The sequence below is a fragment of the Sebastes umbrosus genome, chromosome 5 (genome assembly GCF_015220745.1).
Source record: "Sebastes umbrosus isolate fSebUmb1 chromosome 5, fSebUmb1.pri, whole genome shotgun sequence".
Taxonomy (NCBI): domain Eukaryota; kingdom Metazoa; phylum Chordata; class Actinopteri; order Perciformes; family Sebastidae; genus Sebastes; species Sebastes umbrosus.
The window spans coordinates 19,161,197-19,184,901 of record NC_051273.1 but is presented as its reverse complement, the minus strand read 5'-3'; the positions used below and the strand labels follow the sequence as shown (position 1 = coordinate 19,184,901).

Here is a 23,705-nt window from a genome sequence, read left to right as displayed (position 1 = left end):
TCATGCTCATATTTGCTCTCCTCTCTCTCCTCTCCCTCACGTGTCTGTGTTGTTGGCTCGTCACTGTGCTGCCCTCTTAACATTGACAGAAGGGTCATGTGTGGCTGAGGGCAGAGGATGCTCTTTCTTTCTCTCTTTCTCTCTCTCTCTGCAGTCGCTCTCTATCATTTTTTCTGCTCTCTCTACTAGTTTCTCTTATCTGAAGGTCACTTACACAAGCTGAGCTTTTTAGCCACACTTCCACATTCATCCTCCATCCCTCCTCTGCCTGTTCCTCTTTCTTTCTTCTCATTTTTACTCTTGAATGCTGTGTGTTATCGCTGTATAGACTACACTCTCTCTTTCTCTTCCCTCTCATTTCTCTAATGGGACTGAGCTGGCCCAGGTCCCAAGGTCAAAGCAGGTTTTTAACTGAGCACCCAGCCAGACTATCCTCATTTGTTTGAATTGACTAGTGAAATATTCAGCACAGACAGATTGGTCTTGTATAAAGTAATTGCAGAATCATATAAAAAAATAAATAGAGAAAAGTACTTAGTTAGAGTATTATTTAGAATATTTGTCCAAGCTGTTTGAGCCAATTGTGTTATTGAATTTGCATAAGCTGACAATTGTATGTAAATTAGGTGCCTTCTTGAATAACGTTTCCCTTTCCTTTAATTATTTCTGTTGCAATTCATTCCTACGGGGAGTCATTGTATTGTATATGTATTTGTACTTCATACTATAATAAAGGGACAGTTCACCCAAAAATAATCCATTATATTTGAGAGAAGGCAGACATCTCTACGGCAGATATCTCCAAAACAATCTAGATTGATAAATAGCACTACAGTAAGAGGGAAAATATGTATTTTTGATTTTGGGGTGAACTGTCCCTTTAACATGGTCCTGAGTTATGTCTCCTGTTATTGTTTAAAGACAATAAACATACTGTATAAAAAACAAACAAACAAAAAACATGGTCCTAAAATAATAATCTGATTCTAAATATTGAGGTCTGTAGTAAGTCTGCAACAATTACTTTCTTCATTGAATAATCAGCCAGTTATTTTGTCTAATAATCAATTATTTATTTGGTCAATAAAATGTCAGAAAATGGGTAAAAATGCCTCAAAGTTACCTAAAATCCAAGGTGACGTCCTCAACAGTCTAACTCCCAAAAATATTCAGCTTACTACTCACAAAAGAAAAACATCAACACCTTTACAACTGAGAACCAGAGGTTTGGCATTTTTGTTTGAAATAAAAATGACTTTGACTATTAATCATTTATCAAAATAATTGATAATAGTAGAATTGTAATCACAGTTTGAGCGTGAACACGTCCTTGTTTCATTATAGCACTGTGAGATCTTGACTTCTGTTCACTCTCTGTTATGTAATTCTTCCTGGTGCGATCAGATGAATAAATGTGTAACTGTAGCCAGTATGTGTACACTGAGAATTGTTTGTTGTTTATCAATGAACTGAATGTATCACCTATCCTATATCGAATGGATTTTTTAACCCCTAAAGGTCCCATGAAATGAAAAATGATTGCATCATGTTCCTGGGTGTGTTATATTTCGTCTGTCTTTGTACACCAAAACAGAGCATTTTCAGATATTTTACTTTAAAGTGCCTTTTCTCCTCTTGCTAAATGTCAAAACAATTTTAGTTAGCACATCTTGGTCTTGGGCATTTATAAAAATTAAATCCTGTAAAATGTTATGTTATTGTGGTGACACGGCCAACTTTTTCCCACAATTAAATCTCTCAAATTAATTCCCTCCAATGTAAAGTCTTGCCTCTACATCCTGTCAAAGCGCAGCAGCACAAACTAGTTTATGAGACCTTTTAAAGACCTTTTTCTTTCTCCCTCTTTTCTCCAGAACTTGAATCAGAACCCTCGCACTTTGCTGCCCAAGTTTTTCGGCCTTTACTGTGTCCAGTCGGGCGGGAAGAATATCCGCGTGGTGGTGATGAACAACGTCCTTCCCCGCATAGTCCGCATGCACCTCAAATTCGACCTGAAGGGCTCCACCTACAAGAGGCGAGCATCCAAGAAGGAGAGAGAGAAGGCCAGGCCCACTTTCAAAGACCTGGATTTCATGCAAGACCATCAGGATGGACTGATGCTGGACCAGGACACTTACAACGCGCTGGTCAAGACCCTACAGAGAGACTGCCTGGTGAGTTGGATGGAGGGAGGGGACACATTACAGCTGCTATGTAAAGACTCCACTTTTATTTTATGTTGAGATGGACAGGCGAGAGAGATGGCAGGAAGGAGCAGAGTCCTGCACGGGTCCAGTTTTGCAAACCCGAACCGACAGGTTAATATAAGACCCGCAACCCGACCATGATTACACATACTTGCTGTAACACAGTTACTCCCCTTTAAAGTGCTTTATTTTTTTACTGTGGTTTAAAGCTGGGCTCTCCGTTCTTGAATAACAAATCCAGCCGAGGAAAAGTCTCTTTCACTGGCTGCGCTGAGTTTGCTCCATGCCGGTGTCCGGGATGGAGATTCATTCTGCGCTATCAGTGCCAGGCTTTCAAAATAAAAGCAATCTTGGCGGCTGTTAATGCTCGATAATGATGCTGATTTAGATGTTAAGATACTGCCCAACCATTTTCATTTCTGATTTCTCCAGATAGAAAACAGCAACATATTTTTGTTCTATGCCTCCATTTAGTTCATTTTTACCTGTTTTATTTGTTTCACACACACATAAAAAGACAGTAAAATACAATTCACATGAAAGGAATGTAAAATATTTGTGAGGGTGTGATAGAAACCTATAATTGCTTATATAAAAACCACACCAAAGGGACATATAATAGGTAAAAAAATATTACCATGAAAAAAATCACCAGTACATTTTAAATATTAGTGTTCAAGAACATATAAAAATAAGTGTAGGAGTAAAGTTCAAACAAAAAAAAGCAGAGAAGCAGGAGTAATTGCCGTATTTACAGTATGTACAACAGTTTCTAAGAGTGATAATTTTTTTCCAAATCAAATGTTTTTGCCAGCAGAGCATTTCTAAGTCTCTTTTTATACATTGACAATGACACAGAGGAATCCATTAAATGGACATTTTCATTCCGTAAGATAGCTCCACGAAATTTGATAGAAAACTGACAATGGGATGGTTTATACAAAAGAAGATGAAGATTCTCAGCCTGTACCTGTGCCCATACCCGTGAATTTATATGTATGTATTTTTTACCCGTTACACAACTCATTTGCGGATTACACAGCGCATACCAGACCCCGTGCAGGATTCAGGGAAGAAGAGAGAAGAGAGAAGAAGCCTAAGAGGAGAATACGAGGATGGTTTACTGATTCTGAAGGAGGATTCATATAACACCCTGATCAAGAGTCTTCAGAGAGATCCTCCAGAGAAAGAGAGGGAGGGGTGTGATCCTAGGCAGTAATGGTTAGCGGGAAGGATTAGAGGGATGGTAGAAGGAAGGATAAAGTGATGCCATAATGCAACGTCTCAAAGGGAAAGATACTGTAGATAAAGAGTCATAGAGTACAAATTCCACAAAAGGGAATGGAAAAGCGTTGGAAAAACCAGAATACTATGGTGCCCTGATTAATAAAACAGGATCATGGATGGGAGTGTAGAAGGCAGTGAAAGTAAAAGCTATTTATGAGAGTGTTCCCATGATCCCTCACTATAAATTAGAGCTTTGTTACGAGCACCAGGTTTAACAAGGTGTCTGGTCTGGTAGTAGGCCTGCCCTTGTCTTGTAAATCACCACCTCATATTTACTTTTATAGTGCATGTGTGAGAGAGTATATGTGCACACACTGGATATCTTATGCATTGTTTATTAGTGTGTGCATCACTGTGTATAGCTCCTGTATAGCATTAACATCTCCAGTGTTACGGGTCTCATTCCCTCTGGTGCTGACACTGCTATGCACTCTGGATAAAAGCTTTCACCCAGATTTATACTGTCACATGTCTGTCAGCCACTGCACACACTTACACCTGTCCTGTACGTGTCCTCTGCTCAGGTGCTGGAAAGCTTTAAGATCATGGACTACAGTCTGCTGCTCGGGGTTCACAACATGGACCAGGCGGAGAGGGAGAGGCAGATGGAGGGCTCCCAGGGCGACAGCGATGAGAAGAGGCCCGTGGCCGCGCAGAAGGCCCTGTACTCCACAGCCATGGAGTCCATCCAGGGAGGAGCCGCCTGCGGAGGGTCCATCGACACCGACGACACGTGAGTTTAGCCAGAGAGACAAGAGGATGTTGGCAAAAGAACCGGGTGATAAATGTGACTGTTGGCACTTAAAAAAAGGGAGAGTGTGTGTCTCAGACTTGTCCTTTCATGCCATATCGATTATAATCAATAAAGGGTAATATACTGTAAATGAACAATAATAAACTCTTATTTATTAGAGCACTTCCATTCAATTGCTTTCATCCATTACTCTTCTCCTGACAGTTCAAATACTTTCAGTGTTTACACTCTCCTCTCCCTCACCTCTTCAACTTTTCTCAAAAAAGCTTCTTCAAACTCTAATAATTAAACAATTTTCACTCCTTTTAGTGCTCACACTTCATCTGACACTTCACACCAACTACCCATCCAACTACCATCGATATTTCAAACAATTAACCTTTTTTTAGACTTTTTAACCTGTTCCATCTGTTTCAACACCTGGCATTTTCAGCACAAGTGGGCACAAATATTTCCTGTTAATGTTGCCTTTTTCTAGTCTAAAAGGGCTGGAAATTGGTGATACTGAAGCAGGTTGCTCCACTTTCAAGTGACCCTGATAGCAAAATTGAGATTTACTCATCAAACAGTCAGTCGTGTCAGATGATCTCATGCTGTGCTTAGGTTCAGTGTGTATTAAAAGATCGCCAGTATATAGGCCAAAACCTGCTAGCTATGAAATTAAGACAAGAGTGAAGGAAGTTGCCATAGTCTAAGGTAGATTAGATGAATTAGTGAATGTAGTCAAATAAAAACACCTTAATTCTCTTTAACATCTTAGTTAAAAGAAACAGAAATGTCCTACCTTTACCATTAGATCTCACGAGTTAGATTGCTGGTGAAAACATCATCTCAGTTTTGAGAACCACATCAAATGAAAGCATTTGCTTTTTTTGTCAGCAGTTTAGAAGGTTCAGTAGTCTGGTTTCAGCACCTTGACTGTAGTGAAACACAGTGGTTGTGGGAATATTGATTATTTGGTCGAAGTTGAGCGTGTACTGTCAAAAGGAACGGATCAAGAATTGACCTCTGTAGGATGGTGTATTGATGTTTTCTTAACAGGGCAATGTGTTGTCAGATGTGGTGGAGAAAGATGAACCAGAGCAGATAATGATATTCCAGTCTGTAAAGTTCCTGTCGCCAGTCATTTAAACTAAGAGTACTGATTAGAACTGGCTTTAAATTTAGCCATCTAACTGGGACTTATATACACCTTCAACATCCAATGAATGCAATCATTAGATGGTGCTTAGCTTGTATTAAATAATGCTTAAAAATGTCACAAAAAAACAGAATACTTCCTGTAGCTGCTTCATAATAAAAACCTCAATCTACTCTCTCCACTGGGCAGTTTTTACTGTGAGTTGCCTGCAGGGAGAGTTGACTGTACATTAATAACATCCAAATGCACACATCTCATGACATACTTTTCATTTCAGCTTTATTTTGCTTTTCATTTCAGGATGGGCGGTATCCCAGCTGTGAATGGAAAAGGGGAGAGACTTCTTCTCTACATCGGACTCATCGACATCCTGCAGTCTTACAGGTGATCATCACAGTATAGTCGTGTGATTACACGCGAGCGCCACAGGTCATCAGCTATACATCTTCCAGTGTGACAGGCTGGAGATGGAAGTCGTATAACCATATGTACATACTGTGCCTGTACCCATGCACTGAATCAACTTAATCACTTCAGACAACACATTTAAAGGGATAGTTCACCCCAAAATCAAAAATACATATTTTTCCTCAATCTAGATTGTTTTGGTGTGTTTTGCGGAGTGTTTGAGATATTCTGGAAAGAGACAATGCTGTTGAGTTTTTCAAATGTAGTTATTCAGCGCTTTGATCACCTCAAGTCGAGTGCCATCTAGTTCCGATATATCGGAGAAAAGGCAGACATCTCTACAGCCGATATCTCCAACACTCCGCATCTCTCACCGAAACAATCTAGATTGAGAAATAACACTAAATGTAAAAGATTTTGGGGTGAACTGTCCCTTTTAAGGTTCTCAGCCTACAGGCATGTCGCCTATATTGATTTTTCTTTGATCCTAATATACCATAAGACATGTTTAACATCACCGTGTTAAACTGTGCTTCTCTTTGTTTCCGCAGGCTAATCAAGAAACTGGAGCACACGTGGAAGGCTTTGGTTCATGATGGGGTGAGTTTTTAATAGCTTCATACATAGAGACACAGCCAGTCAGTGCAGAAACATAAAGTACACGCACACACACACACTCATACAGGAGCTCATACTCAATACGTATTTCAGCAAAACACAATGACTCTTTTTTTAATCATTAACAGAAAATATCAAACTGTTTTTGTCTTGACTCTCTCCATTTTATGTCGTATGACTGGTTTTGTTTACACACAATCTGACCTTCTCAGTTACATTTAGCGAGGCCCAGACCCCATAAACAATAGCCTCAAGCATTTTTTTTGTTTTCGGATGTTTGTGTCTGTGAGGACTTTATTAGCTTCAAGTCTGGCAAACTTCATTGTTTTGTAGAACATCCTGTCTGTCTGTGTATTTTCTGTCAGCCTGTCTCCTCCCTTATCCGACCATTTCATTGTCTTTCAACCTGTATGGCTAAAACTCCTGGCCCAGTAGCTCTGCCCGTCCTGTACTTCACACAGTTATTGAAGAAGTTACAGGTCTATTGAGACACATTCAAATCTGTGGGTGTGTTTATGTATTAAAGCTTATTATACGTCAGCTCTAAGGAGAGCTAGGGGTTATTCAAAAGTGAATTACATACCTATCAACAGCCACAGTTGTCTTTTATTGAGCTAATCTTTTAATATAGCTGTGTACGTGACCGAGTTTTGCTTGTATTAAATCACCTTTATATGTCAGCCTTTATTGAAGTAACAGAGACACAGTGTTGTGTGAATCTGAATATGTTGTTGTTATATGAATGAGTCTTTGCTTTCCCTTTGTACATATTGAAAAACATGTGGGCATCAAAATGCAACATTTAACATCATTCAAATATTTGAATATCAACAAAACACGATCACATTCATTTTGTGTATACTTCCATAAACAAACAAGACCTAAACCATGAGGATTGGCAGCTCATACCAGCCTACATGCAACATGTTGTATTGTGTGCCGCCAGGGTCACAGACAATCTTTGTTGCATAAATGTAGCTGAAGCTTGCAAAGCATTTCAGAATTCCCCGTGGTCGGATAAGCAAAGGGATGATAGAAAAGCTCCTCACATCTCTTCATCAACTCACTGTTCATCATCACCAGATTGTTCTCAAGATAGTATCCGTCCTATCAACCTCTATCCCCTCTTTCCTTACTCACTCCACTCTCCCACTCTGAAACAAAAATCATACGTATGATATATGTGGGAGAGCAAGCAACCCAGTAACAGCCTCCTGGGCTTCACTGCTGCTGATGATAATAGGTACTCCACACTAGGGCTGTACTGAATAGCTTCATTCATAACATTGACATTCAAATTCTAAATCAACATTTGAATGCTGCACAGCTTTTTTTTTTTTTTTTGCATGGCAATTCGTTCTGTTTAAACCCGGTATTTCTGCACAGTTGCAGATAAAGACCCGCTACACTCATTTTATTAGTATTAAACTATTTGTAGAATAGTCAGCACACTGACAAACTAACAGCTGTTGTTGCCTGTTGGGCTTGAGTTTGCCATGTTATGATTTGAGCATATTTTTTATGCTAAATGCAGTACCTGTGAGGGTTTCTGGACAATATTTGTCATTGTTTTGTGTTGTTAATTGATTTCCATTAATAAATATATACATATATTTGCATAAACCAAGCTTTGCCCACTCCCATGTTGATAATAGTAAATACTTGACTAATCTCCCTTTAAGGTACATTTTGAACAGATTAAAAAATGTATGCGAATAATTTGCGATTAATCGCTATTAATTATGGGAAATATTGCGATTAATCACGATTAAATATTTGAATTGATTGACAGTTCTAGTATTATACTATTTGTAGAATTAGATTCAAGTGGCGGCTGCGTAGGATTGTTTCCGACTCATGTGATCCAAACATTTCCCATAACTCCAGAGCGTTGTAAAGTCCATAAGTCAAAATTTACTGAAAAAAGATACATATAATCATTTACAAAATTCACAACATGTAAATATCTAACAAAATATTCTGTCTCAGTTCATATTTGTTTGCGTTTAGCCTTTCAAAAACAAAATTTTCACTGCAGTCCAAAAACTGTTTGCTCTCCCGCTTGCTGCACACAAAGGGAGACGAGCACTGACGAGTTATATTCATTAAAGATGAGAGTTGAAAGTAAGTTGATTTAATATTAATATAAAGAAGAAGAAAAGACTAAGTCATTTTAATCTGATAGGTCACTTGATTCAAATTGAGGATTTTGTTTCAGGATTATTATTTTTTTTAGGGTGATGACGTCATAAAATTTGAGGCCAGACATTCAAAGCTTCATTGTAAAACTTTAATAAAAGCTTTGAATGTAAAAAAACAAAAAAAAAGACATAAGGTACAGCCCTACTCCACATTCTCTCTTTGTTACATGCAAATGACTCAGTAAGGTGAATGCCTTCAAAAGATACTCATGGTGAAGTCAAATGATGCTGATCCAAAAAAGCTAATAATAACCAACCTGCTGTCCCTTCACGTCCTCAGTTGCCTCCATCCCTCCGTCCCTCTATCCGTCTAAACCAAACACCAAGTGTCATCTGTCAGTCTGCTGGCGGTGTGATCTCAGTCTGCTGCAACATAAATAATGTCTGCACTCTTGTCTGACTGTGTTTCTGTCTGTCATTCGTCTTTGTTTCTTTGTGTTGTTCTGTCTGGTTGCCTGACCTAGAGACAAGAACTGACTGAAATGGGACACTAAAGGGACTAATGCAGTTTAATCTACTGAAAGCACTGGTTTGATCATTTTACTCATGCACTGATTGTCTCATTAATCTCTCCCTCTATCCCCCAGGACACCGTATCAGTCCACCGGCCGGGCTTCTATGCCGACAGGTTCTTCAAGTTCATGAGCAGCAACGTTTTCAAGAAGAGCTCCTGTGAGTTCAATTTACGTCGAGACACTGCCTTACATAGTCAGAGCGGGGGCCGTGTGGGAAGAGCCACAGACGCAAATGTCAAATGCCAGGCTTTTGTCTCTTTTACTGCCGAGCCCTGACAGGAAATTCAGATACAGTAGTGAACTGCCCTTATTAGGTGCTGCTTCATGTCATGTGAGAGTTAAACAGCCATTTGATCCTGTTGCAGTTTTCTATTTCATCACCTTCCAAAGACTTTCACACACAAAGAATGAATTCTTTGTAATGGGGCAGGAGGGCCGATGTGAGATTGCGATATTTTAGTTTTTTACTTCAACTCACAATTTAAATTGTCTTATTATACTGCAGTCTCGCAATGTAGAGATCCTGTGAAGCATGTAGCCTCTCAGAAATACATTGCCATTGATTAACAAGTCAAATTCATCCGCTTAGACACTGCGCTGATAGATGTCATCAGTCTGATGTTAAGATTTGTTGTGATTTGTGTGAAAACTTTGGGATTTCCTCCTTGTAATATAACATCAGACTGTAAATCAGAAAAAAATGTATAGTTTATTTCTAAACACAGAACTTCCCCCAATTTCCCATTCCCACCCAGCCCACATGCAGAATTAAGAGCGTTCAAACGCTCAAAAGAGAGAGGAAAAAAGAAACCAAAATTAGATTCAGCAGACAGCTACTAGAGAAGGGGTTGTTGTAATAAAGGTTTATAGAGAGGCAAAATCCCACCCCTTCCAGTGGACCCCCATGGGACCTTATTTTGGGGAAAAAAATATGTAGAGTAGAGACAAATAATGTTTTAATCCCGTATGAATTGTCTCATGAATCACACATATGTTTGTCGATTTCAGTTGGTTGCAGTTTGTTGTAAAACTGTTGAAGTATAAGACTGTGAAATTACATAATTAGAAAGACTACACACCCAAAAGTCATGTAAGTGACGTCTCTTGCTGAAGCTACGACGCCTGAGTGTTTCGTACCGGGATGTACTCGCACGTTCTTAATTTTTTCGCTTCCTGGCTGATAAAAAGACCAGGAGTTGCTGGACAAAACACATCAGGTAGATAACGTTTAATTTGTTCGTGGAACATAGCTAAGTTACCTCGCTACTTAGTGTTGATGACGTCTGTTGTGCGAGACGAGAGATGTGGTTCACTGATCATATGTGTGATTCATGGCGCGATTCAATCAGGATAAAAAAATATTTGTCTCTCGCCGTTGACTAGCGTACATATTTCTTTCCGAATTAAGGTCCCATGGGGTCCACCGGAAAGGGGAGGGACTCCGCCTTTCTATTTAGTCAAACATCTTCTTAATCTTTTATTCTATCAGCACATTATACCATGACATGTCCATGTTATACCCATGTTATTTAATGTGTCAATGTGCATTGTACCTCAGCTCTGAAGTCATCTCCATCCAAGAAGGGTCGTGTGTCGTTGTCGGTGCCCAAGTGTGTTGGTCCTGGTGCAGCCTGGTCAGCCAGCCAGCTGCCCTCTGAGAGAGACGAGAACATCTACGACCTGAGAGGAGCTCGCAGCTTCCCAACGCTGGAGGATGAGGGTAAATAACACCTGTATGCAGTGTATGCAGTGACTTAACACAAAATAACCTGACACAGATAATAGGAAACAGAGGCAACTCACAGATGCAGATTTACCACCATCTGTGGTTAGAGTTTTGACTTTGCCTGCAGGCCGATGAGCTGTTGTTTTCTGTGCAGTTCACTGCATCTCAGAGAACAATTTAGTTCACGCAGCTTCTTTCCACATGATGTGAAAATGTTTCAGAGTCTCCTTTTTGTAAACACTAACACCTCTGATCTAGGGCTGTCCTTGACTTAAGAATTTCTTAATTATCTAACACTCATACGATTTTGTAGACTAATAGATTAGTTGATTTTGCGTGTCCGTCCTTCCGTCCGTTCGCGTGTCACACTTTTGTTTCCGGAGCAGAACTCGGAAACTATTTAACTTAGGAACTTCAAATTTGGTATGATGGTTGACAGTGTGGTTTAGTTGTTATTTTTTGGGGAAAGAAGTCCAGGGTGCCCAAAGTTTTTTACATTTTAGGCACCCATTTTTTCGACTTCAATTTTGTTTCCAGAGTAGATCTCGTTCCATTAGTTCCAAAAGGGCAAAACCTTTGACCCTACTTTCAGAGAGTGGGGGTATGTGAGCCAAGCCCACTTTTGCCTTGTTGACAGGTACATAAATACATAAATAATAATATTAGTGTGTGTCTCTCTCAATCCTCTTCCTCCAGGGCGGCCAGATCTTCTTCCATGTACTCCTCCATCGTTTGAAGAGGCCACCACAGCGTCAATTGCCACCACCCTCTCTTCCACCACCTCTCTGTCCATCCCAGAGAGATCCCCTTCTGACAGCGCCGAGAACCCCCGCTACAGGTCCTAACACACACACACACACTTTGAAACACTTGAGTCATCCATTGCAATCAAGTACCGTAACATTTATTTCATATCATTGTGGCCTGATACGAAAAGTACAGTTGACATTACAATTGATATTACTTCATTGTTTAGTATAAAATGCAAAGTACTGACAAAATCTTTGTCTCATTGGGCTGAAATGAAACATTTTCTTTACCTTTTCTGTGTTTACTTAATTCTATCTGAAAAGTTCTACCAGTATTTTGTGTCATTAGGTCTCGTTTCCACAATAGTAAATCATTCTTTTGTTGTGTTAATCTGACTAAAATCCTTAAATTACAATTTAAATAGAGAAAATTCAGTGCTCATGTGAACATTTTAGGAGCCACAGGAACATGTTTTTATGTCAGCTAGCTGCTGCTGTTGTCATAAACAGCTTGTACTGACACTATGTCCTCTGTCTCCAGGAGGCACACCCAGTCTCTCAGCCACGACGGGAGGTGAGTCGGGAGCATGAATGCTACTTTCTCTTCATACTTCATAAACCTTTTTTAGCAGGATTAACAGAGCTGTTTTTACAAAGTTGTGAGGCTTGCTAGCTTCATGTTTTCACAGCATTAAAGCATTTCTGGGTGTGGTGGGTGGAGAAAATGTGAGGTCAGCCTGTTGGTCGGTGTTTTTATGAGAAGGCCCATTCTTCCTGTTGCTAAGATGTGGCCGTGTTTGTTTTTCATACGTGTTTCTTTTCCTCTGTGCGTGTTATTTTATGTGTGTTTGCTTGTGTTCAGGACCCAGGAGGAGCTGCGTGTGCGTGAGGAGGATCAGCAGACCATCACAGTGGAGGTGGAGTTGAAGAGACCCGACAGTGAGCCCACCATCTCCGTTCCACAGCCTTCACATGAAGAAAGGTACACCAACAACACAATGTTGAACAGAATTGATAATTTCACAATAATGTATAACAACTTCTAGATTCTACAGTTTAGCACAAGTTTGGAGCGTTATTTAGCCTCCTTCTTGACATGCTTGTAAGACAATGAATTCATTAGGTTTTCTAGTTTCATATGATACCATTATCTTCACTCTAGCTTTAAAACTGAGCCCGCTACAACCGTTACGCTTATTATCGCCTTAACTTTGACAGTCCTAATTTATATATATATTTTCTGTGCAGACCTCTGGTGCTCATGTGAAAGACGGTAATAGTATCAAATCCTTCATTACATGACAGAAATCCAAACTTTCAATATTACTTGAATTACTTAAAAAGAAAACAATAATTCAGATTAATATTATCTGTCTCTGTCTGTCTTGTAACATGTTGCCATATTTAGCACACCTTTAAACACATTAACTCTCCATCTCCAATGTTAAATCTACTGTATGTCCATATACACTAAATAGACCATGAATATAACCATGACACACACACACACGTCTGTGTCCTTGTCACTGTAAACAATGAAAACAAGATTCAGTTCCATCATGCATGTGACCCCGATACAGGATGGATAAGCTGTAGAGATGTAATGAGTCCTTCATGACCTCGATCACCAATATGACTCAGTTTGACGCCGCACTATAAATAACCGCTAGTGTCTCACCTGGGCTCAGCCAGCTGTTCGATTAGAACATCTCACACACACACACACACACACACACACACACACACACACACACAGAGAGTTTCTAACATGGTTCACATAAACACTGAAAGCAGCTTGACCTATTTGTTTATTGGACTCTGGGGTCCCCTGTTATAGACAGATACATGCTGCAGGCACTGTGTGGGGCAGGCATCTACTGTATTAGGTTATGAGAGAGTGCGCACATGCATGTAAATTTGCGTTGTGTGTGTATGAGCAGTAGGTGCTCTTTTATGGGGTGACATGGGGGAACCAGTCGGTAGAAGTAGGGCAGTAGGGCAGGAAGCCTGCAGGCCTCGGGCTGCTCCCGTAAAGCTGGGATGACCTGACACTTTGTATATTCTAACCTGGTTTTTAATTAAAGTTCATTGGTTTGGCATTTAGCTTTATTTGAAAATGAAACTGCATCAGAGGAAGAAAACAGCAGGGGAGACATAACTCAGAAAAACAAACACAACATCACATACAAAAACACTTGGGCTGCGCTCGTATAGTCAAAAAATTATCACCACCATCAAACTACACGGACGCGGATAGGCGGTGAAAATGGAGAACTTTGAGGAGCTTTGAAAATGTCTGTTTGCCGTGATGAGAAATCCGCACTGAGTATAAAAGATTTGAGCGGTTTCTTGTCACGATTCCACATCCGCTCATGTCTGTGCGGCTGTCCTTAATGAAAGTGTAACAGAAGCTTTAGAAGGATGTTTTCAATTCATCCATAATGAAAAATTAAACCGCAACAGTGTCTGTTCTTGACAGCTGAATTGTGCGTCGCTTTAAAAATGTTGCTGCTGCAGTGGGACGGTTTTATCTCCTTTCCTTTCATAAAGGATGGTCCAGTGTATCCTATGCTAAAGGAGATAAGAAAGGCAGCATTGAAGCACCTTTCCTTAGCATTTACAGAATTCGACCAGCTGTTATCATGGCTGCTACTCAGATACATCCGGGTCATCTCGATCAGTTAGGAACCTTCCTAAGCAAAAAAGACATTTTGACCGCAGCTTGGTGTAATCCGCATGACATACACTAAATTCAAACAGAAGGGATCATGGCAGTGGGGCTCACATTTATGCCGGGGTTAGGTCAGTGAGGATCAAGTGAATAATTGGGTCTGATGCTGAGAGAAGGCAATGGCTAGACATATGGCCGGGGGGGTCTGGAAGGAGCTGGCGGCGGAGAAGAGAGGGGGATGGTGGGAGCAGCTGAGATAACGACAGGCGGCTGAATTAACCATCTGACTGAGCCGACTCGTCCGAGCTGCCTCTAACTCACCTGCAGCTGGAGAACTGGTTGGATGGGTGTGAGGGGAGCGATGGAGCGGAGAAAGAGAAATGGGAGGACTGATAGGAAGAGAAAGAGACTAAGAGAAGATGAGATAGAAAGAGTAATGTGTGAAGAAAGACTAGAGGGGGTGAGAAAGACAAAAATAGTCTTGTAAATGAGTAATAAACAGAAATATAGAGAAGTAGAACAGCAGCAAATGAAAGACAGGGTGTCTGATATACAGAGAGACAAAGATAAGGTATATGAACAGTTCTGTAAGATATATCTAAATGAAATGAGAGATGGTGGGAAAGAGAGGCGTTCTGTCTTGCAACCACCATCTTATCCCCCTCGTTTATTCAGCCAATCAGTTCTCTCTTTGAGATGCCGACTCTGCTTTTTTGCCACCGTGGCCAACTGCTGGGCTTTTCCTCTGGTGGAGCTTAGCTGGAACACAGAAGCTGAGAAAGCAATGTGGATGCGCCTAAATCCTTTCTAATAGTTGATGATCTGGCCAGGAACAATAAAGGATTGTGGCAACACACAGCCAGCTGGCAAATCTTTGAGCGTAAGCAGCTAAAACCACCAACACCCCCACACACACACACACACACACACACACATCTGTTGAGTTTTAGCAAGAGCCAGTTTTCTCTAATAGCTTGGTCCTGTTCCTCTGCCCTGCTGCAGAAAAATTGGCTTATGGCAAGTGACCCAATTAGTGGCTCTCAATGTTGGCAACTGCTGTGTGTGTGTGTATGTCTGTGTCTGTCTGTGTGTGTGTGTGTGTATGTCTGTGTCTGTGTTTGTAGGTAACCAGGTTTTATATTTTGTCCTTAAACTACACAGAGCCTTTGTAATAATTACTTAACAATATTATTTTAAAAATCGTGTAAAATCGTTAAGAACATGCAGGAAAAACATTAACACACTTGCAGCCTATTTCTGTTTTTCTACACCAGACATGTGGTTAAGATACTGTGTGAAGTGAAATGGACAGATGCGTGTGTTCTAAAAACAACAGAAAGTTAGTTAAACAAAATAAAACTCATCAAAGCCGTCTTTGTTAGTCTCCTCATACTGTTCCAGCGATCATCAACTCTTGAAAAAGAGACTGAATAAATAAGAGATATAAAAAAAAGAAGTAACCACCGTAACATTTTCACTGTTTACTAACCCTTTCCAATGTTAAAAAAAACTGCATATACGTGCTAATTTTGGTGGGAAATCATATAACGATCCCATTTCCACCGTCCCACAGTGAGATTCAGGAAGAAGCTGGCGCAGAGACTGCCGATGCCGCTGCAGCAGCACCCTCCAGCTCTTTGTCAGCACCTGAAGCAGCAGCAGCCGCCGCATCCTCCTCCTCGTCTGCCCCAGATGCTCCCTCTTCATCCGGGGCAACCAATGAAGCCCCGTCCAGTCCCAAGGTGGTGGTGTTGGAGGCAGACAGGGCCAGCCAGAAGTCCGGCTCAGGGTGCACCAGCCAGGCTTCGGTCGATGATGAAGATGACGTGCCAATCTCAGATATCTACTTTGTAAGTAAAACCCTCCACACGGACACACACACATACACACATGGAGACACACGTTTTTAGATTCTTTTAAATCTCTGTTAAGAGGAAATAAGCACATCTCAGAGTAGGACTAGCTCCCATCTCTTTTCATCTGTTTGAGTTTGACATTTTTTATTTAGCCATCAAATCATCTTTAATATTTAATCAGCATCAATGTGTGTTTTGGCTGATACGAGATATATTTATACACAATGTAATTATGATCATAAATTCAAGGACTGAGCTATATGATCTCCCACAGAGACGTTGACAGATGGACCGCAGAAAGGGAGTAGCGACTCAGGCTGGTATGGGAATGGAGTGTGTGGGCGGTTAATTGCTTGCAGTGTGTGGTGCATTCAATAAAAGGAATAGTTTTGGGAAATAGGCTTATTCGCTTTCTTGCAGAAAGTTACATGATATGATTGATACCACTTTACCACCATAGTCTGGCACATAACCCCCTGTTAGTTTCTGTAACAACAAACAAATCAAACATGTTAATTAGTGAGCTTCAGAGGTGTTGGTAGGCAGATTTTCTTATCTTTTCTTCAGACATGAGAGTTGTATTAATCTTCTCATCCAACTCACAGCAAGAAAGCAAATAAGTGTAATTTCCTGAAACTGTTGAACACAGTGTATTGCAGTGTGCACTCTGGTTTGGAGTGTTTGCAGAGTGATAATAATAGCATGTCGACTTCACTTTGGAGTTCCTGTCTGATATGATCGCCAACACGGCCGCAGACACACTCAGCAGCTCATTTTGTGTGAATGAGAAGCCTTTGCAGTTTTGCGTGTGTTACTCAGTCTACAGGATCGTCCTACCAAAAGCGACTACCATCAGATAGTGTTGTGTTGGCAGGTCTAAATGTGCCCAAAAGCACAGTTAGCTATAAATTAATGTATGAGTGTCAGGTGGAGGATGGAGAGCGGAGCCAGTGATCACAGTTACAGATAGAAACGTTTCCACCTGGCCGCGCTCCTACTGGGTTTCTCCTGTCGGGAATCAAACACCCTCTAATGCGGCACGAGAAATCCTAATGGCCAACAGGTTAGTCAAAGAGCTCCCTCAGTTATTTAACAGCCCTCTCATCTGACCAGCTCTGGCTGATGCCCAGTTCATGCTTCAAAAGCCGGACACTCTCTGTAGCAGCAGCAGCAGCAGCAGGGGGTCTGCAGCGCTGCGTGAGGTGACACTGAAGTGTAACTACACATAAACACTGCAGGCAGGGAGTGACCAAGTGAAAGTAAGTTGTTTCATCAGCTGTTAGGACACTGCCAGTGATCCAAACTGAAGTATGAAAGCCTCACTTATCTTGTATATAATAATAAGTTGATCTTGGTGAATTTCCGTTATCAGGATAATCGTGACTCTCCTCACCTGAGTGACTTGAAAAAGCTGTCTAGCTCGCTATCATGGTAGAGCAGTGGTTACCAACCTATTTTCCTTGAAGCCACCCTTAATTGTATCTAAGAAAAGCTGAGCTCCCCGACATCATCAACACCCTAAAAAAAAAATACAAATCCTCGAACAAAATCCTCAATTTGAATAAAGTGATTCAATTTATTAAATTAGTCTTTTTTTAATAAATCAACTTTCTTTAATGAATGGAACTCGTCAGTTACGTCAACATAAATAAAATGATGATGTCTTGACGGATTCGCTAAGCGAATGTAGATACATAATATGATCTTTTTTTGGTAACAACTTAATTAGTTTTTTGTTATTGTGGTTAAATAAATGTAATTTATGGTGTTATTAAATTGCTGCTAGACCGGCCTCCCTTTGGCTGCATCAAGCGTGAGAGCAAATGAAAATGTTGTTTTTGAAAGGCTAAACACCAACTAATATGGATTGAAGCAGAATATGTTATATTATATTATATTATATTATTAGATATATTTTACTACAAAGTAGCAAAAACTATATCTTTTTAAATATATTCAGACTTTTGTATAATTTCACCAATAAGTGTGTTATTATGATTTTAGTTATACATGAGTGGTTTTGACAACCTCACAGCAGACAAATCCTGGCGCACCCCCTGTGATATTTGGCGCCCCTCTAAGGGGGTCCAGGACCCCAGGTTGGAAACCCCTGTGGTGGAGAAGTCAAAAATAGATCCTGATTTAAAAATTACAAGAATTATCATGTAAGAAAGAACAGTTTGTTTGTTTTCCCAAAAAAATGTATATTATAAATATTAAATAAAGTAAAAATATATTTTTTTCTTAACAAAATGTAAGGTAAAGTGATTCCAGTATCTTTTAATGTCATTTTAACAGTTTAAACCATGTTTTGGTGATTATCGGGATAATATCGCAATTATTTTGGCCGGGATAATCATGACATGAAATGTTCATATTATCCCATGCTGAGTCAGCATCTCTGTGCTTCACTCAGTTTGGCCATTCAGCAGCTCAGTCAGCCAATTGATCATCATTTGTGTGCTCCCTGTCTGTTTCTGCCATCTCCTTCATCATCATCATCATCATCATCATCATCATCATCATCATCATCACGTCTGACATCCCACACAAATCACGTTTCTGCATCAACCTCACATGCTGGTCCACAACATTCACACAGAAAAAGGAAGAACCACTGGACAATTTCAGTGTTATCGCCGCTGTATCGCCTCTCTTATTGCTTCTGACAGAAACACATCTCATCCTTTAGCTGTGAGATTGGAGTGATTGCTCAGGACACTGAGGGACACAGGTGTGTGTGTCGTCACTTCACAGGTTCCTCAGAGTGACTCGTGACTAAATTATTCAGCCACCAACAGTCTCCACATTCACTTCTCATGATTCCCGCTCTGCTCTCCGTCACCCCTGTCCTCCACATCTGATTGTTTTTCTTCTTTTGTCTGCTCTCCCTCGTCTCCACTTCTTCACCTCCATCCTCCTCTACCCTGTTCGCACATTTTACCCCCTACTCTTAAATCATTTTCACCTCCCCCACCGTTCCATCTACAATCCTGAAATCTTTCTTCTTCCGTTCTCGCTCTCTCTTCTGCTTTTACTCAGTGCTGTGATCGTCCTCATGAGTCATAATGAAAGTGGTGAGATACTACAGAGTAGCTGCCAGACTTGTTAATCTATCTGTCACCATCTGACTCATCCAGTCTATCTCTGCTGAGTTACACACAATCTTTTTCATTTTCGCCTCAGCATGCTTCTGTTATTTCACTCCTCTGTCACTCTCTACATTACATTTCATCTCTTTTTGTTTGTCCCGGTGCCATACACCCCTGTTGTTGTCAGTTTCCTGATGGGAGGACCTGGGTGGTCTCTCCTTTCCGACTGAGGAGGAAATGCCGGTCTGTTTTGCCAGTAAGTGAGTTAGATGGTGCTATAGACGTGTAGGTGGGCTTTTGTCCTGGTATTAGACTAGATTAGTCCCGAGTACAATGCTGTTGGTTTGATATGAATTACAGTGTTTCAGTATTCACTGGAGGTGTTTTTTGTGATTGTGTTGAAACCAAAAAAACAATACCTTCTCTCCACATAGTGAAGACACTAAAGTGTGGGAGGCAGGTAAACAAAAGACATCTTATTTGACAGTCTGTCTTGCTGTTACTCTCGTATTCGTCTTATTTTGAATCTCCAATTTGTTTCCTCACTCACTCACTCACTGACAGCCTCCCTCACCCCCCATCGCACCTGTGTGTGGATGGCGTGTTAGCTCTGTGTGTGACATCAACCCACGCCACCATACCGTGTTACAGCTGCTTCCCTCTCTTAAAGGGCCGGTACATATAGTAGTAACAGGGAACCTGCTGAAGCTTTTATAGACATTAGGCAAAGAGCGCTTTTGCTTGTTGGAAAAGGGGGAAAAAACATCCCGTTCTTGCGTTTTGCTTTGACTGAGGATGCTCTCTGTGTCTGACTGTCCTGGCATCCTGGCTTTCTTCCCATTCCCACCTCTTACTCCTCCTCCCCGCTCCTCATCCTCCCCCGTTTGGCTGATGCAGCGACTCATCCCTCGCTCTGCACACTTCACTTTGCTTCCCAGGAGGAGTTAGTCCAAATGGGGGCAAAACACCAAGAAATATGATTTAAACACATGTCAGTAAGACCCATCATAATATTTACATGCTTTAACAGCACTTCTCTGTACCGCTACCAACCTGTTATTTGCCTAAATTTTTCATCTCCGTGTTCCAAGTCTGCTAACCGCCACAAAAAGGATTAGCACATCCTTTTACACTCTTTACACCTACTTGATATGTCAAATTCACACTATCCGATGTCTCTCAGCAACATTTCCTCCTATATGCATCCCTAATTTTCATTTCCTGTCTTGTCTTTTCTTCTCCTGTGATCTCCCGTGTCTTTCTCCTGCCTGCCCCTGCTGCTTGTCTCTGTGCCTCTGGCCTTTCCTCTGTCCCTCTGGCCCCCTCTGCTGTGGTGGGTGTGTAAAAACAGCCTCAAGACGACAGGACCTGGGTGTACTCTCCGCTACACTATGGCTCAGAGTCTAAGGCCCTGCCAGATGGGGATTGGGAAGGAGAGACAGTAAGTGAGAAGCATCAGACTAAAATACAAAAAGTACAGGAAAATCTCTTAACTTTACCTACGTGAAAAGCTCCTACAGTAAATGTAGAACGAGCTTCTAAGGTTCAAAAGTCCATGATTACTCCCAAGAGTAGGCTTGCTCTGCATCCAGAAACCCACCCCTACATTACAGCATTCATTCCTCATTACGAAGTGGGTGGAAATGGTCACTTGCAGCTTGCGGGACCATTTAGTCCACGACCAGCCATCCTGTGTCCCTCCAACAAACAAGCTGCTCTGTATTTACTACACGGTGTCACCGCATCGGCACTGTGTGAAGCCGAAACACTCATGCATCACCAGACTCCCACAGCTCATGCTGCTAGATGTTCATACTAGAGATACATTAAAGACACATTTTACAGAACATTGACATCATTTTGTTCAATCTTAGGCAATGTGGGTGATTTTTTTTTATGCAATAATATATTATTTTTTGTTTACTTAGAGAGTTAAGAGTTTATTTTCAGTGTTAAGATTCATATGTTTATTTAACTGGGACAATGGACAGTCGTTGGCTGTCCCTGTGTTAGCTGGATAGCTACATTTCATCAGCAGTTTATATGTTAAATCTTCGAACCCCAGATAGATGTCAAGTAAATCTGACAATTTAGAGTCAAATGAGAATTGCTATCACTTGACTCTTAACTGTTTTCCTTTAGAGTAGGGCTGACCCGAATGCTTCGAAGCTTCGACCTCCAAATCAGTATTTGAATGCTTCTTTTTTTGTGTTTTTTATACATAAGTAGGTAATAATAATGTATAAATCCCAAAATAGCCCATAAAAATAGGAACAAGCTCACAACATTATTCTTACTCAACATTAATTATTAGTTATTCTCAGACGGATATTGCTGTTCGTTGTGTGTAGAGGTGCGTGTGTGTACAGTAGTGTGTCCCAAAGCTTTGAATACCTTTGAATATTTCTCACCGAAGCTTTGAAGGTCAAAAAATGGTATTCGGGACAACCCTACTTTAGAGGTTTTATGAGGTCTTCTCTCGCAGGCTGCTTGTCTAATTTGTTTAGTGTAGCAGCATTTGCCCATACTGCGCTCTGATAAGGTGTCATAAACCATTGGATTTTTTTCCCTACTCATTTTATTTTTCATCTTCTCAGACACATTTTTACATTGCTGATCAAGTCATTTAAAAAACAATTCAGCTTGGGTAGAAACGTTTGCAACAAAAGATGTTAAAAAAAATATTTAAATATGTTCTAAACATTAAAATGTATTTAACGTTATCCCTGTTCCATTTCAACGCGATGCCTTATCATATTGGTCATGATGAAAGTAACTGGCTGTTCTTTCATTTTTGAGTTTAAAAATAAGTGCAGACACTTTTTGAAACACTTCTGCTACAAGTTATAGATGATGTCTCTTTACAACACACATGGCAGCTGAAGTAGAAGGGCCAGTGTCTGATTTGAATTATGTAGCTGATACGGATGAATTAAAATATTTCATATTGGCTTTACAGCATTAGTTGATGCAAGATATAATACATGAAAACATCTTCACTATTCCTGCTTTTCAGTTCACTCATGGGTGTGTGCTTTTTTCTATTTTCCTGTTTCCCCTTAAATGCACTCCGATTAGATGACTCACTGTTTCACTATCATTAGCAAGTAATGCATGACAGAAGAAACACATTTTACACCCTGGGGAAATAAAAAAATGCTGTGTTTAAACTTTGCCTAATACATTCACTGTGTCTGTCTCCCAACAGTAAACCCTGTTCTCTGGCAGAGAGGAGTGAACGTCTCAGTGGAGAGGACTCGTCGATCTGAAGTCCAGACCTCAGCGGTAGCAGCAGGATCTCTGTCTGAACCAGGATTTCAAACATGCATACAGAAACTGAACACACTGAGGGGGAAAGTGACTTGTGTTATCAGAGAGAGGGGAAAAAAAATCCTGAAAGTGATGAACATCACTGATTTCCAACCATCCCTGCCTTTCACCCTTGACAAAATGAAAATAATAAAAATGTAATAATAGTGTGTATGTGTGACATACAGTAGTGCGTATACGGCTGTAGTCTTATATGTTTGACATACATGAAAGACCATCGTAACTTACTGTGGCTATGAGAAGTATTCAGTTTTCAAGGCCACGTTAAATCCCCTTTGATTCAATGTTATAAAACATGATAACTTACAAGTGGGGTGAATACTTTTTATAGGCATTGTACAGTATGTTCTAGTTCACACAAACACAGCCCTCTTAACAAGCTGTACAGGCTGGCACTCTGCAGAGCAGCACACTGAAATTTGCATGTACTTATCAGGATAAGCCCACCAACCCTCCTTGGTACTGACTGTACTCTCACCTGGCACCAAGCTTTCTTTCAACAACTGAAAGAGAAACACAAATAGTTTGATGATTACCTTCATGACATCTGGCGACCTTTGGGTCAAGATTTGTTTTGACTCTCACAATGCGATGTTGCTCCTCCTGCCGAGCTCTCTTTTAGGGATGCACCGATCCAACCTTTTCAGTCCCGATACTGATACCTGGGTATCAGCTGCCACCGAGTACCGATCCGATACCAGTGTTTAATTAATAAGCTGTATGCTTCAGCAGGCAACATCAGGCTTAACTTAAACATTAGCTTCCTTAACTTTGTAAAACAAATAATTACATAGATATACATTTGCTGAATTGTGTTAAAATAATAAATCCTGCACCAGGATCCTGGTAAAATATAAAAAATTAACAGGAATTACAATTCAAGTGTAAATCTTTTTAATGCAACTGGTCAAAACTTAAACATTCCAGTGTATAATATATATATATATACATAGACTGTATATAAGAAGTAGATATAGTCATCGTGACGTCACCCATTGGTTTGTGGACTACCATTTTGAAGCGTCGAGTTCGGCATTTTGGTCGTCACCATCTTGGTTTTTTGCAACCAGAAGTGACACGAGAGGGTGGAGCTAAGTACAACCAAACGCTGAATAAGACATTTTTAGGCAACCAAAAAGTTGTAAATAAC

At 40.5% G+C, this 23,705-nt stretch overlaps 1 protein-coding gene across 6 annotated transcripts in view; it reads left to right on the top strand.

Annotated features, from left to right (window-relative positions):
* Positions 1–22,704, top strand: part of pip5k1ca (phosphatidylinositol-4-phosphate 5-kinase, type I, gamma a) — a 52,821-nt gene extending 30,117 nt beyond the window's left edge. For 2 of the 6 annotated variants that reach the window (XM_037770601.1, XM_037770607.1), the window contains exons 7-18: positions 1,875–2,174; positions 4,019–4,227; positions 5,690–5,773; positions 6,349–6,397; positions 9,204–9,288; positions 10,690–10,851; positions 11,554–11,695; positions 12,148–12,180; positions 12,469–12,588; positions 15,851–16,127; positions 20,577–20,666; positions 22,434–22,704. In XM_037770601.1, the coding sequence (XP_037626529.1) occupies positions 1,875–2,174; positions 4,019–4,227; positions 5,690–5,773; positions 6,349–6,397; positions 9,204–9,288; positions 10,690–10,851; positions 11,554–11,695; positions 12,148–12,180; positions 12,469–12,588; positions 15,851–16,127; positions 20,577–20,666; positions 22,434–22,436 (1,554 nt within the window). In that variant the 3' untranslated portion in view covers positions 22,437–22,704. Of the gene's footprint in view, positions 1–1,874; positions 2,175–4,018; positions 4,228–5,689; positions 5,774–6,348; positions 6,398–9,203; positions 9,289–10,689; positions 10,852–11,553; positions 11,696–12,147; positions 12,181–12,468; positions 12,589–15,850; positions 16,128–16,407; positions 17,675–19,412; positions 19,482–19,659; positions 19,686–20,576; positions 20,667–22,433 lie in introns of those variants that run through there. The other 4 variants (XR_005207026.1, XM_037770604.1, XM_037770606.1 and 1 more) reach the window with 4 other exon arrangements.
* The last annotated feature ends 1,001 nt before the right edge of the window (positions 22,705–23,705 follow it).